The sequence below is a fragment of the Spermophilus citellus genome, assembly GCF_964194105.1.
Source record: "Spermophilus citellus genome assembly, chromosome: X".
Lineage (NCBI taxonomy): Eukaryota > Metazoa > Chordata > Mammalia > Rodentia > Sciuridae > Spermophilus > Spermophilus citellus.
In genome coordinates, this window is record NC_138190.1 from 146,475,312 (window position 1) to 146,490,925 (window position 15,614).

The following is a 15,614-nucleotide window of genomic DNA, read 5'->3' on the forward strand; positions in this document are numbered from 1 at the left end:
CCCCTCTATGGATCCTCACACCAAGGTCCTGAAGTCTCACAGGGGTGCCAACATGTGTCATGAATTGCCAAAGTTATGCTTCCAGGGGGCGCCTGATCAAGAGCCTTCAGCTTTCCACTAATAGCTCATCGTGGGACACACTAGGGAAACTTATGTTCTACCCCCAACACTTTATTCTCATTCTGGAAATAATGAAGCTTCACAGTAAAATGTTACAAAAATCTATTCTTCAAAGGCAGTTCAATTTGCCCATTGATCCACAGTTTAGAAGCAGCGTGCCATGTGTTGGGTGAGCAATGACGGACGGGAACAACCCTGTCGTGTCCTGAGCTACCAATATAGCTGTGTCCTGCTCTGATTCGGCAGAGTTTCCTACTCTGGTCCTCGCTGAAGATTCTCTATGCTTCCCCTTCTATGGGCGTGGCAAACACGTGCAAAGATTCACCTCCCACCACCTTGGCATGTTACTCCTGAAGAGAGTGTATGGAATAAGAAGGTATGAGGGGATTTCTTCACGGGCCCTAAGAGAGGATGATCTAGGACAATTTATTACAGATGTGCCCAGATTTCAGGACTGGACTCAGTGCCGAGTCTCAGAAGGGCACACTCTACCAAATACCACTCCATGCTCAGCATTGCCTCTTTGCTCCTCTGCTTACCTGGATGCGGGACCAAACACTCGCTCTTTTAGAAGACTGTGGTGTGGACATCTGTGAAGGCTGTTTGACAGCCCAAATGCTGCATGCTTTGTTTTTCTAGCAGTAGCCTCGGAACTCGAGGGGAGGGTGGGCCTTTGGGGTGACTATCTCAGTAGATGGAGAACTGAGGTTGGCTCCTGAAGCACTAGGAGGAGTTCTCGGCAGCGAAGACGAGGGAAGTCATCATGGTCCAAGCATCTGCGAGGTAGAGGGGTATGGAAGAGGTGCTCAGTCTCAGGAGCTGTCAGGGCAATGCAAACGAAACCTCAGTCAACCCAGGTACCCACCCCCCCACTCCACCCCTTCTGGATGCCTCTTAGGAAAAGGAAAATAAGAACTGTTGCTGAGACTGGCAAGCTGTGGCCAGCCTCAGGCACTGCCTGTGGGAATTTCAAATGGCACAGTTACAGTGGGAAACAGTTTGGGGGTCCCTGAAGCTATTAAACATAGGATTACCATGACACAGTACTTGCATTCTGTGATGGTGTGGATGTGAGGTGTCTCTTCAAACCTCCCGTGTTCACGCAGAAGGAGGAACAATTGGATGGTGAGAGCTGCAGCCCCAACCGGTCCGTCCTAGTTTGAAAGGACTGTCTGGGTCTCTGTAGACAGGTGGGGTGTGGCTGGAGGAGGGGGTCACCTGGAAGGGTTGTTCTTCCCTGTACCCCTTCCCAATCCTCTCACCCTGCTTCCTGGCCACCACGAGGCCAGCAGCTTTCCTCTGCCACTGCCCTTCCACCCTGGTGTTCTGTATCACCTCTGGCCCAGACCAAGGGCGTCGGTCGACTCAGGACTGAGACCTCTGAAACTGTGAGCCAAAATAAACTTTCTCTCCTGTGATTGTTCTCATCACATCGATTGGTCACAGCGAAAAACGTTGACAAACACTCACTCCTGGTGCATGTCACCCAAGGTGAAAGAGGCACTCAAGGACATACAGGTAACTGAATGTTCACTGGTGCTTCCAAAGGAAGCATCCCAAGTGTCACCTCAGCGTGGCAGGATCGCCAACAGTGGTCTATCCCACAACACAAGGTTGGGCAGCCTTCGAGAGGAGTGAAGTCTGGATGCCCGTTCTAACTTGGATGGACCTGGAAATGATTTCAAAGGAAATGAGCCAGACACCAAAGGTCACATCGTGTCTGAGCCCATTGAAATGTACAGAGAGGCAGGCCCAAAAATTAGTGTTGGAAACCCGAGTTGTCTTAGAAAGCAGGTTCATGGTGGCAGCGGTTTACAGGGAGGTGGGAGTGAGGAGCCCACACTCTGTGGGTGCTGGTTTTCCCTGGGGACCAATGAAAACCTCATGTAGGTGCCGAGATGGGCTGAGTTCACAACACGGTGAATTGACTTCATGCCATTGAAGGACGTCCTTCACGGGCTTAGTTTCAGGTTCAGTTGAATTTCACTTGGATAAGCAACTTTTAATTAGAAAAGCACAACAGTTATTAGACTAAGTCTCAAAACCTTGAAGTATTCTGAAAAGGCTTAAGCGACAAATTCCTAAATATTTCCATTGAACCTTCCCATGAAGCCCGTTTATTCTCACTAATAAACATGGCTTAAAAAATAAATCTGCTTTTGAGGGGAAAACACATACTGGAACGTGCAGCATTGTTTCTCGTGCTTGCCAGCCTCGCGCCCACCCGAGTGGAGCTCAGAAAGGCTGGATTTCTCCAGCTGCTTCTTCATTGATCTGAGGGGAAGCACGCACCAGTCCCAGTAGGGCCAGGGACCACTGCCTAGGGCTTGCAAAATCACCACTGGGCAACTGCTGCAGACCTTTTTTCCTCTGTCCTCAACCCTTCCAGAGTAGACACACTTACAGTTCTTTTGGACAAATGGAGACAAGGGATCAGAGATGTTAGGGCACAAGGTGCACACCCCACAGCTGAGAAGTGGCAGAGCTGGGAGGCCAACCCACGTCCTTGTTTGAGAACGTCTCTCTGAGTTGAAGACATGCATCACGAATGCACCCCACTCTCTGCCCTCCCTGGGGAAGTAAAGAGGCCCGATGGTAGGTCTTGAGATCTGGCCCCCTTTCCTCCACAGGAGGAGGAACCCTTCATTCAGTCAGTGCACAGGCACAAATGGCAGTCCTCCCGTGGACGACATATGGAATCCAATGCTTTGTCTTGGTCTATAGAGGCCCACCCCCACACCCGCCACAGGGCACCCCAGTCTGATCAGTGTGATGCTGGGCAGGGGCTGTCTGCCACCTCACGGTACAGGGCTGACTGTGGGCGCCACCCTGCCACTCACTGTTCAGGGATCTCCTGCTGAGGGCTCGGAGGCAGTCACCATGGGGGTATTCACACCAAGGGAAGGGGCATGCCCTCCCCATCAGAACTGTGTCCTCCTTCCTGAGGACTCCCCACAGCAGGGACGCCTCTAGACAAAATCGGTGGAAGAACCTTATCAGACAGCAGCTCTCTGTCTCTGGTCTCTGATGTGAATGGCTGACGGGAAGTGGGTGCTGTGTCCGCGGTGCCCTGTGGTGTAGGAAGTATGTGCCCAGCACACCCCAAGCAACTGTGAGGTTCATCCTCACCTCCCTACCATCCCAGGTCACGGGCACGCTGTGCAATCGCTCTCGTCATAGCATCCTTTGTGTGCTGAGCACCCCATCAGCATGCTGGGGTCCATGCACACCCAGGGTCCTGTGGTCCCATCACCACCTAAGTTTCGGCTTCACCTTCCTCTGGGCTGAAGTGCTTTGCTTCACAATGTTTCTCTCTCAAAGGTCATTTTACAGTGACCAGGTGTCCTCGATCCCCGCTGCACAAGTGGACCTGACCTCATGTGGTCTGGCGGGTGTGTCTCAAGGGAGAACAGAACGTCTTTTGCTTCACTCTCCTCCCCCCAAAACCCATTCTGGGAAAACTCCCTGCCCGCCAAGCCCATCCCATGGGGGGTGTAGTCCCGTGTCCAGTGCTTCACTCATTCATTTATCTGCTGGTGCCTTCCTCCATTCATTTCCTGGATTGGGTGGGTGTGACCGAATGAGATGGAGATCAACACTCTGCCTCTGAGGGTGTATTATTACTTCCTGGTTTCCATAGTAAACTAACGTCAAGGAGAGCATTTTGATGACATTCTGGTTTCTATGACAACCGGGGCAAGCCATTCCTTCCTGGCGGCAGACACATTTCACAAGGATATTTACAGACTGGAGAGATGGGATAACTGTAGAAACCTCAACACTAGTAGGTGTCTGCTATCAATGTGAGTGAGTGCAGGAGTGTGTGTGTGTGTGTGTGTGTGTGTGTGTGTGTGTGTTCACACGCGTGTGTTGAGTGTTGGGAGCCTGTGTGTCCTTTAATCGCACATTAAGGGCTCTCATCCCTTCTGTTTGTTAGGGAGGCTGGCGGCTCCTGATGAAAGGCGGGCTGGGGAGACTGAGTAACGGTGTCATCATGTCCCTAGATGACACCTGTTGTGTGAGGGCTTTGTCTTCCGAGTCACTGAAAGCGGAGATACCCTTGTATTTTATGAACGGCCACCTCCGTTTTACGATTGTCGCGTGTACCCTTTACCGTGTAACTTTGCTCTTCTTACAACTCCTTGTCATAGAAACCTATTTCGTGTAGGGAGGTTGGGAGAGAGACACTTGAGGGCAGCGGGTGATGAGACAAGGCGGCTGGAGAGTGGGACTGGAAGATCACACCGTGTAGCCTAGGTGATAAATCTGTGCTCACCCTGGGTGCGGACACACACACACGCACGCCCACAAAGAAGTGTCTTCTCTCAGACACATCACCTCTTGTCACACCACTCACCGCAGTTAGGTGGATTAAGCCTGAAGCAGTAAGTACTACTCGAGCACCTTCGCAAAGGGTCTGAGTTTGTTCGGTGCCTGTGAGGAAGCGCATGCCGGGGAAGAGGTGTTGTCTGTGGCTACAGAAAAGCCTAGGCTTTACAGGATAGCTGGCTGGGGTCTTTCCCAAGATCTGTGTGTTTGGAAGGAGCAGGATTTAGGTACAGGACAAGGAAGCCTCTCACTTTTACCCAAGGCGCTGCTCCCGATTCTGAATCTGGGACTCTGCCAGCCCTGCTCGAACTTCAGTCAATCAGTCAGTCCTCATCAAGATCTCTCTGTCTCCCTGCATGTCCATCTCCCGGAGCCTCTGCCTTAGCTGCCCACCAATCATCTTTCCTTGTGTCTATCTGCCTGTCCATCCATCCATCTGCCTGCCTACCTACCTACCTGTCAGTCTCTCTAGAGAGAGAGAAAACTGCTGTTTTCCCAGCTGTGCCAAGTGAGAACAGAAATCCACATGCAAGGGCTGTATGCAAGCCCTCCATAGCAGGTGTTTGGGCAACGGGCCAAAGCACGTGCTGAGAGGAGCACTTAATTAGGTGACCAAACACATGCGTCTTCTCATTGCCTCTCTGAAGGAGGCACTGCTGCTGTGACCAGAAAAATACGGGTAAGACATGTTTTGATTGCCTGCTCAAGGTCCTCTGTTAAAGTGTATGGTACCTGAGAACATGTAGCCAAATGGGGGTGCTGAACAATATTGAAATAGGCTGGGAAGCGCTTAAAGCGTCTTGAATCCTTATAGAAATAAGCCTTTTCTTTTCTTTTTTTTTAAGAGAGAGAGAGAGAGAGAGAGAGAGAGAGAGAGAGAGAGAATTTTAATATTTATTTTTTAGTTCTCGGCGGACACAACATCTTTGTTTGTATGTGGTGCTGAGGATCAAACCCGGGCCGCACGCATGCCAGGCGAGCGCGCTACCGCTTGAGCCACATCCCCAGCCCTAGAAATAAACCTTTTCAGTGGAAAAACATTTGTGGGTCCAGCCCGTGGCGTCATTTGTCAGCAGAAGGCATTGCTTTCCTGGATGATTGAATTCCGGATGCTTCGCCTATTGCTTACTTTGTCATTTTAAACATGAGTTTAGATGTTCCCAGGTATGTTTCCAATATGAGGAACTAAATGGACCTGAAAATAGTATCTATGCTGGAAGCAGAAACATTTGGGGGGACGGGAATGTAGAGAGGCAGTGAGCACGCATTGTACACGTGTGAACATGCGACCCAGGCATCTTGCATCTCTAACATCGAGGGATCTGAGTGTGCATGTGGCGGTGTGTGCATGTGCCCCAGCGGCTGCATGTTGGGGTGCGGTCCGGCTTCAGAAGGGTGCTCAGTCATGCTTGCTGTGTGGGCTGGGCCGGCAGGTCAGTTGAGGAGAGACAGAAGGTCTGGAGTCCCCTGTTATTCCTTGTCCCTCTTATCCTGTGTCCTCAGGTGCTCCAAGGTCTCCTACTCTGAGTTTGCTTAATCAGGGGTCCCCCAACCTGTGCAATCAGACATCCTCACCCAGGAGAGGTTTCGCAGTGGTTACTCCAAAGAAGGTCTAGCTCTTCCTTCTTAGATGTTTCTTGTTACGTCTACCCTAAGTGCTGCTCCCTGATTCTGAATCTGGGACTCTGCCAGCCCTCTTGTACATCAGTCAATCATCAGTCCTAATCAAGACCTCTCTATCTCCCTCCATATCTACCCAAAGATGTGCACGTGTGCCTTTACTTTAGCAACACCTTTTTGCATAAGAAAACATATAATTTTGTTTTTGTGGGGTTTTTGGAAGTGTAAGGTTTTGTGATGTACTTGTGAAAACTGGGTGGCCCTCAAAGAGGCATGATACTCGCCCTCCAGTAGCCTGGACTTATTAAAAGGACTGTCCTTGTGAACCATAAAGACGTATAAGAATACAGCAGTATTGGTCCATACTGGTGGAATCTGGAAGGAGAGGAAAGAGGATGTGTATTGAAGAAGAGACAAATAATAAAGTGTGAGGAAAATGGATTCTAGGACCCAGACGTATGTTTGGTCACATTACCTCCAGGATAACAAATAGTACAAAACACCACATAAGTGTTACAGAGAGGTCACATCCGTGTACTACTTCACACACTACATGCAACATGTTTTTAAAGGAGCTATGTAGAATTTGCCAGAGAATGAAATCTTACAGAAGCACGTGAAGACTCAATTACACACAAGGTGCATGTGGATAAAACTCATCATGACATCAGGCTGGGCCGTAGCTCTGTGGTAGAGCATTTGCCTTGCATGTGTGAGGCACTGGGTTTGACCCTCAGCACCGCATACAAATAAACGAAAACAAAATTCGTCATGACAATGACAGCAATGTTCCTTCAATGTCATCTATAATATTTTTTATTTATTTATTTGTTCTTTTTAGACACACATAACAGTATATTTTGACTTAGACATGTGCAGTATAACTGATTCTCACTAGGATCTCATCCTTGTGGTTGTACGTGATGTGGAGATTCACTGATCATGTATTCACATATGAACATAGGAATGTATTCTACTGTCTTTCCCATTCCTATCCCCCTCCCTTCTCTTCATTCCCCTTTGTCAAATCCAGTGAGCTTTTATTCTCCACACCCCTCCTCTTGTTGTGTGTGGGCATCCACATATCAGAGAGAACTTGTGGCCTTTGGTTTTGGGGGACTGGCTTATTTCGCTTAGCATGATAGCCTCCAGACCCATCACTTTACCAGCAAATGCCAAATTTTCTTTCTTCATGATGGCTCAGTGATGTTCCATTTTCTTTATCCATTCATCTGTTGAAGGGCACCTCGGTTGGTTCTATAGCTTAACTATTGTGAATCGACCTCCTAACCTTGCTGTGGCTGTGTCCCCTTAGTATGCTGATGTGAAGTCCTTCCAGATAACTAGGTCAAATGGTGCTTCCGTTCCAGGTTTTCTAAGGAATCTCCATGATGCTTTCTAGAGTGGTTGCACCAACTTGCAGTCCCACCAGCAATGTATGAGTGAACGTTTTCCCCACATCCTAGCCAACATTTATTGTTACTTGTGTTCTTGATAATCGCCATTCTGACTGGAGTGAGATGGAATCTCAGTGTAGTTTTAATTTGCATTTCTCTAATTGCTAGAGATGTTGACCATTTTTTTTTCATATATCTGTTGACTTTTTGTATTTCTTCATCTGTGAAGTGCCTGTTCAATTCCTTTGCCCATTTATTGATTGGGTTATTGGTTTCTTGGGTGTTACATTTTTGATTTCTTTATATATCCTGGAGATTAATGCTCTGAGTGCTCAGTCTGAGGTGCCAATGGCAAAGATTTCCTCTCATTATGTAGGCTCCCTCTTCATTGTTTCCTTTGCTGAGAAGAAGCAGTTTCGTTTGGTAATGTCACATTTATTGATTCTTGATTTTACTTCTTGTGCTTCAGGCATCTTGTTACAGAAGTCGGTCCCTAAGCCCACATGATGGAGAGTTGGGCCTACGTATTCTTGGAGTAGATGCGGGGTCTCTGGTCTGATGTCTAGGTCCTTGATTCTCTTTGAGTTGAGTTTTTTTGGCAGGGTGAGATAGGGGTTAAAGTTCATTCATGGGTTTCCAGTTTTCCCAGCACCATTTGTTTGAAGTAATCCATTCATGGTGAAAAAATGTAAATGAGGAATAAAACGCGTTTGTGCAATGGATAGAACTAGAGGGTTTCCACTGCGTATTTGGGGGTGGAAGAGTAAGAAGAGAAGGATCATGGGAACGATTTCATGGGCTGCCCTACACTTTTCAGTAAGGTTGGAAGTTTCGGTGGTTGAAGTTTGGCATTTACGACAGTGATGCTGGAAAATGGCCCTTCACAAGAAGATGCGTGTCATAATGCTCCTATGATCGGAACTCTGGTTCCACACACCTGTGTGTGAGCGTGTGCCTGAATGTGCAGGTAATATGTTGGAAGCACACAGGTCCTTCCACTAAGAGTGAGTGGCTCGGAAAGTTCTCTCTGATCTGCAGATGGTAACACACATTAAGTGGGGGGGGGGCGGGTGGCGGGGAAGAGTAAAAGTACTTTAGATTAGACAAAGGGGAATGAAGGGGAGGGACGGCGTGGGAAGGGAAAGTCAGTAGAAGGAATCAACATAACTTTCCTTTGTTCACATATGAACACAGGACCAGTGTAGCTCCATATTACATACAAACACAACAGTGGGAAGCCACACTCCATGTATGTACGATAGGTCAACACACATTGTACTGCCATGTATACCCAAACAGAACAAATAATAAATTAAAAAAACTCGAGTGAGTGGCTGCTGCATGCTAACCCTTGGCAGACCTTCCTATGCATTTCACGTTCTCAGCAAGCCTGGTTAATGTGTTCTAGAGTCAGACAAACCCCATGTTTTGATTCACACACCCTCCAGCACCCAGACTGATAATAGGAAATCTATGTGGCCAAGGCACATGAGGTCCTGAAAGGTGTAGTTCCTACTCTCCTGCAAGAGAAGCGATCACGTTATACCGAGTGGAAGAAGGTGGATATATTCTGAAATGCAAGAGATGCAAGAAAATAAATGTGACATCTGCATTATGGGTGACATTAGGACATGGCTTCTGCTGCAGAAGTCATGCATTCCAGAGATGGGGAAGGTAGTCACACTCAGTCGGCTTATTTTCCTACCTGTTTTTGGGTTTTCCAGATTAGCATCACAGGGCAACAGGTCGTGGCCATCTGCATTTGGGTGCCCTGGAGTCCCTGGAGGAAGAGTGCAGTTTGGAGGCACGGAGCAGAGTGAAGGTTCTGCAGGTGAGGAGTTGCAGCAGCAGATGTGGGACTGGACCTTCGTGACCCTGGGCAAGCCTCTCCCACAGCCCCCTGTTGCGCCTTGCTGTTCGTTCAGACCCTTGTTTTCACGGTAAGAATCACAGATTTGGTATTGGAAGACAGAAGATGTATACCACGAGACAGCAGTTCAGGCCACAGCTGGAGACCAGTGCCTGAACCAGTGTGTTCTTCCTCACCCTGCTAGGCAGGAAGAATCAGCAGGAGGACCTTCACAAACCCCTGGGTTCCACGTGCAAGCTCTTGAACGTGACATTGCACAAACACCTCCTGCAGGAGGGCAGGGCGGCACAAACCCCTCAGAAAAGAAGAAAATCCGAGGCATTCTCCAGGGGAGAAGCCCCAGGAGCCAAAAAGGCACAGCATGTACAGTTCGAGAAAGGGTCCCCTGGCATGAGACCCACTTCCTCGTGTGCTTGCTCTTTGAGCTGCACAATCCTTACAATTAGGACAAGATGTTGGATTTGCCTTGTTATGGAGCCCCCCTGACACCTCCAGGGTTTCGTCTGTTTTTCCCCAAGTACTTTCCATTTGTAAACCCTTCTGTGAAGGACGCGCTTCTGTGTTTCCTTCTTTCATCCCTCAACAATCTCATAGAGCAGGGTGCTTCTACTTGCACGAGAGGAATTTTCTCTTTTGACACTTTTCTGCTTTTCCTTTTGTGAACTCCAGGTTGCTCCTGTATCACCCACAAAAACAAGCAGTCAGCCCAGCACCTCAGGGAGACTCGGGCAGGAAGAGAGCCACTCAAGCTGCCAGCCCTTTGCAGTCCCTGAGGACTGCACGCAGCCTTAGGACAGAACTGCATTAGCGGTGGTTTTGACAGCCAGGCATCCTGCCCTCCTCCAATCACCTCCTGACCCCCAACTCCAACTGCAATGGACACCCAGTATGTCCTATGCAGTTGGAAAGGCCGCTTGTGGCCAGCCAAGGTTTTGTCCAGATCTTGGACTTTGCCGAAATATAGGAGGAGAAGGGTGCTTTCTCTCCAAGTCCAGATCCTCTCTGAAGACCAAAAATTGAGAGTGAAGGGCAAAGACGCAAGGGCGCTGAACAAGTTGGAAATCGAAGCCCTGGCCACCTCAGCCCGGGCATGGTCCAGGGCCACTGTGCCATCGGGGGAGAAAAGAAGGTACAGAAGAGCCCTTAGAGTGGCGCTGGAGATTCTGACTGAGAAAGCCCACTTGGATCAAGGAAGAAAACCCGAGGAGCCAGGGACCCCTAAGGTGCCTGCAGAGGTACTCCAAAAGCCAGCCAGCTCGCCACCTCGCAGAAAGTATCAGAGGCGCAAAGGGCACTTCTGGACTAAGAAAAGGGGACAACGGGGATCCCTGTGCGTGCGTTCAGAGAAGGGGCACGACCTGCATGGCGAGAATTCCCAGGTGCACACAGCCATCCGCCTGTCTCCAGCTGAAAAGCAAGCAGAGGCATCGCAAGGCACCCACGAGCGTCCAGATTTCCTGCCTCCTAGTGGAGGTGACCGCCAGGAAGAGGGGGCAGAAGAAGCAGGCCCCTTCGCGCGTCCTCCCGCCGTGGGGGAGGATGCCTGTGCTAAAGACGAACAGCCAGCTTGGTCGCCTCCAGCAAGACTCTTTGCAGCTATGCCCAAAGCACAGCACCAAGAGGCGGGGGACACCCGCCCAGAGACCCCGGCTACTTCCCAGGAGAGCACTGCCTTCGCAGAGAATGCAGAGGGCCCAGGCGAGGGTGCCTTGGAAGGGATGGCAGCATCCTCCACCTGCTCTACCCCGAGCCTGCATCGCTCCCTCGGTTTCGCCCACAGGAAAAGGAAGCTCCAGGCGCCAGACCCCAAGAAAGGACTGCGGGGGCGCCCACGCCGTGTGCGCTCTCAGGCGATGAGGGACGCCAGGGCCAGCACCATAAGGGCTGGCGATCGACCAGCGCGAGGAGCCGCAGCAGGGCCTTCCGCGCGCGAGCCCTGCCCTATCAAAAGAGGGACGATGGTCTGGTTCAAGTTTCAGGATCATCCGTTTTGGCCGGCAGTGGTCAAGAGCGTGTGCAAAACCCAGAAGACGGCCCGGGTGCTGTTGATTGAGGCGAACCTGCGCCGGGAACGCAGCGGCATTCGGGTCCCTCTGCACAGGCTGAAGCACCTGGATTGTGAGGAGAAGGAGACACTCCTGAAGAGAGCCAGCAAGGCGTACCGGCAGAGTGTGAACTGGTGCTTGTCGCTCATTGCCCACTACCGAGAGCGGGTGGGTCGGGGCTCTTTCGTGGGCTCCTTCCTGGACTACTACGCGGCCGACGCCAGCTACCCCATGCGCAAAGCCATCCAAGACGGGGACCTGGACGTCAGTTTTCCAAAGGTGAATTATGCCGACCTGGAAGATTCCGAGGAGGAGACCTCGGTGGGCGTGGGCGGCAAGAGGACCTGCAAGAAGCTGCTCCCCGACCGCATGAGGGCCACTCGGGACAGAGCCAACCAGAAGCTGGTGGACTTCATCGTGAAGAAGAAGGGGGCCGACCACCATCTGCTGGACATCGTGAAGGGCAGGAAGCAGTCCCGGTGGCTGACGTCCTTTCTGAGTGAAAGCCGGTACGTGTTCTGCATCGAGACGTACCTGGAGGACGAGGATCAGCTGGATGTCGTCGTCAAGCATCTGCAAGACATCTACGAGCAAACGGACAAGGCCTTGCTCACTCTCATCAGAGGTGACAAAGTGAGATTTCTTCTGGAAGTCCTGCTGCCAGAAGCGATCATTTGTTCAATCGCTGCGCTGGACGGACTCGACTACAAGGGAGCAGAAGAGAAGTACCTGCGAGGGCCACCAGTGCATCCACGGGAGAAGGAACTGTTTGACAAGGACATCTTGAAGCAGATGAGGAAGAGATCCAGGAGAGGCAGAAAGGCGGTCAGGTCTCTTCCCCAGCCCTGCACCTCGGCAGGGGCCTCCTCCTCTCCCCAACCCATCAGGCCGCCAGTCTGTGTGAAAGGAGGCGCCTCACCCCCTCCCTAGGCAGTCCCATATGCTTTGCACCTTGGAGACTTTTGGAAGGTGCACTCTTCATGGTGGATCCATCTCTCCCCTTGGTGGATGCCACCTTCAGCCACATTTCTTGTCCCCAAACCCCTCACCCGCTATTTGGCTCAAATACTGCAACACCCTTTGGGAGACAGAGCTGCTCATATGTTGCTAGAGGAACATAACACTGTTTCTCACCACACTCCTTCCCTTCCCACTTGATATTTTCATACAAGACACACACCAGCAAAGGCCCGGCCTTCAGCTATCTAGCAACACTAACCTGGGAAACCTCATGCGTGTGCTCACACAAACATCCCCTGGATTTTTCATGCGTCCAGGGGACATGTGGATATACATATGCCTTGGGCTCCTTCTTGACATCATCCCCAAACTTTCCCTGCTACACCTATTTGCTTCTTGAAGTCAAAACCAATGACAGAGATGCTTTCTCCTGTGGTATCATCACCTTCTGATACTTCTTCAAAAGCCATTCTGGAAGTCCAGCCGAGCACAGAGTTGCTGGATCACCAGCCCACCATCCTCTGGGCATGGGTGAAATCCTGGCACCCAAGGGCCCTTTTGTCCCGTGGGATCTTGCCTAGGAGCATCGACTTGGTGCATTCATGAAATTCCGCCTCTGGGAGCAGGGAGTGGCCCTTCTTCACAGGCTGAAGAGCAGCGGCTTCCTGAAGCACACAGGCCACAGGCCCCCTCCCATCACTGGCAGTGACTGGATCCTCCTCACATGGCCATCCAGTCCCAGGTTGACCACTTCACAGGCCAGCCACTCCATGGAGTGGATGGGAGAGGAGCCCATCCACAGAGGATGAGTTACAGGACAGCAAGCATTTGCTCTGGATCCCACAGGCCCTCACACAGAGACATTTGTCTCAAGGTGTATCCCCCCAGCAGGCTCCCACCGCAGAAACGCAGACTGGGTCAGTCTTTCCAGGCAGCTGGCACAGTGCCAGTACCGGGACTGCCAAGTTGCAGATGGAAGATAGAAACAGCCTCTGCTCGGCCCTACCTGGCCATCGTCCAAATGTAATTAAACACACACCCTCAAATGATGCATGCAAAACCCACGGATTCTCCTACTAACTTGAAGCAAAACGTCTTTCTGAGAATACACGTGAGAAAAACCAGTTTACTTTGAAAACTTGATTGAATGAAGCATTGAGGGTTGAGGGGATCCTGAGCGGGTGGGTAGCTGTTGGAGGAAGTCCCTTGTTCTCGTGTGTTAGGCTATGCTGTGTGTTCCCATGGCAGGTGCTTTTCTCGACCTTGCAAGGTAGCTCTCTGGATTCACAATCCAACTGTTGTGTCTTTCCCCTTGGACTCCTGCTCCATCACGTTTGAAATTGCACCATGGCTCCGGTGGAGCATCCAAGAAAGCGTATAAGCACACGCACCACGAAATAATATCATGGAAAGTATCATGGTGGCTGTTGTCATTTTGAAGGCTCATTCCAAATAAACATTCATGTTTGTGGTTGACGTTGTGTAACTTTACGTGTCGCCTTCCAAATGGTACGGGTGTCAGGCCTGACCTACCTCTCTTTGGACTCTGCCTGACAGAGAGCAGCCTCCTGGGGCCCCCTGAAGCCCTCACTCATGGTCCTGGGAATCATTTTCAACAGACTGTAGGCCTCGGCACTCTGTGTAGACCCCATTCACCCAGACAGTGCCCTCTAGCTTCTCCACGACCCTGTGTCTCTCTCTCTCAGCTGTCTGCTGGGGCCATGTTAGCATCTGGGTTCTACTCTCTCCCTTACTGCCTCATTCATTCCTTCATTTTTCATCAGGAGAGCAAGTGAGCTGTGGCTTAAGGCTCTGCTCTGAAGATAAACTCCAGGTGCCCTAGAAAGGGACGGGAATCTTGCAACCCAGGCGACAATCGCACTTGTGAGGGAACAAGGATATGACACTTTGTCCTGTTAGTGAGAAATGTTGGCCAGCCACATGGGCTGACTCCCTGCATTTGAATCCAGATCCTGCTTTCCCCCCCTATTTTTCAGGTCGGAGGTTTCTGTTGGTTGGGGTGAAGGGAGAGAGGCTGGTCTCTTTTGCATATCATCTACAAGTGGCACCTTTATCCAGGAGAGGCGGCCATGTCTCCCATGAGCTCCTATCTTCCTCCTCTTTGAGGCAGGGTCCCTGCTGGATCTCCATCGCAGGTGGGTTTGTGTGATGCCATAGCCTCACCTGTCACCTATTGTAAACCCTATTTCCAGGAGTCCACTTCTCCTCCAGCTGTAAGGCACGCTGCTGACGGCCAGGTCCTGTGCTAATGGATGTTTGGCATTGCTGCAGAGAGATGGCATGTGCTGGTGCACAGGTCTCCACCTCCACTGGTGAGCTGAAGAGGGAGGAGTAGAGCCCTGAGACCTGGAAAGCTGATGAGCGCAAGAATTTGGAGCACCAGGAACCCCCAAGCTGTCACCCTAGAATCAGCAATCCCCTAATCATTGTGAACTGGGGAGCACCTTTTTTGTCTCTGTAGGCCACAAAGACCGCCTGTAAGGGAGCCACCTCAAAAGACGTTGCTTGTCTTGGGCAGCATCCATCCTGTTAACTGTCCTTGCTGCAGGACCGATGACAAGGGCAAACTCAGAGTAGGTAAGATCACAGCCCATCGCAGCAGGGGAGGGAAGTACAGTTCCTGTGTGGATGGGAGATGCCTTCTCCTCAGATGAACTGCAGGGCCTGGCTAAAATGTTCTCGTGTGAACTGGGAGAAGGCATGTGGGGGTGGATTTGGGGGATGCTAAACCAAGGCATGGTAAAGAATATCATTCAGTGGAGGGGGGGACTTGTTGGCTCACAAGCACAGAGCTGTGGCAGAGTTTCTGTGACCCAGGGAGGCCTATAGGCTGCTTAGGTGGCACTTCAAACCTGCACAACTACAGCCAGTGAAGGAGAAGGGCCACATTTGTTGTCATTCTTAGATTTCATTGTAATTTCCTGGGAAGAGCCATGACATTCAGTGGAATCCTGCTGGTATTTAGCATCCACTGCTTTGAATGGGCACCCTGCTAATACTGCAGGCTGGGGGGGGGGGGGGTCTTCTCTGTGATTGTCTCAATTAGACAATCTTCTGGTAGCACTTTTGAGAAGCCCCACAGAGCTTGGCATCCTCCTGATGAGAACCCCTTTTCCTGCCACAGCCTGTGCCCTGAAACTTTCTGCCTTGTGACATCCTGAAAATTTCCTCTGTGCTTCCTTTGTTCACTGTCATACAAATCAGGCTCCTTCACCTCCACCTTAGGATACTGTATCCTCTGAGCCTTCTCTA

General features: G+C 50.8%; 1 protein-coding gene across 1 annotated transcript; it reads left to right on the forward strand.

Moving 5' to 3' along the window:
• Positions 1-10,211: 10,211 nt before the first annotated feature.
• On the forward strand, positions 10,212-12,311 carry LOC308639572 (PWWP domain-containing DNA repair factor 3B-like; the record flags this gene model as incomplete). The annotated part of the gene is made up of 1 exon (XM_081277770.1): positions 10,212-12,311. One exon carries the CDS (start codon positions 10,212-10,214, stop codon positions 12,309-12,311), a length of 2,100 nt encoding a protein of 699 aa, XP_081133896.1.
• Between the last annotated feature and the right edge of the window lie 3,303 nt (positions 12,312-15,614).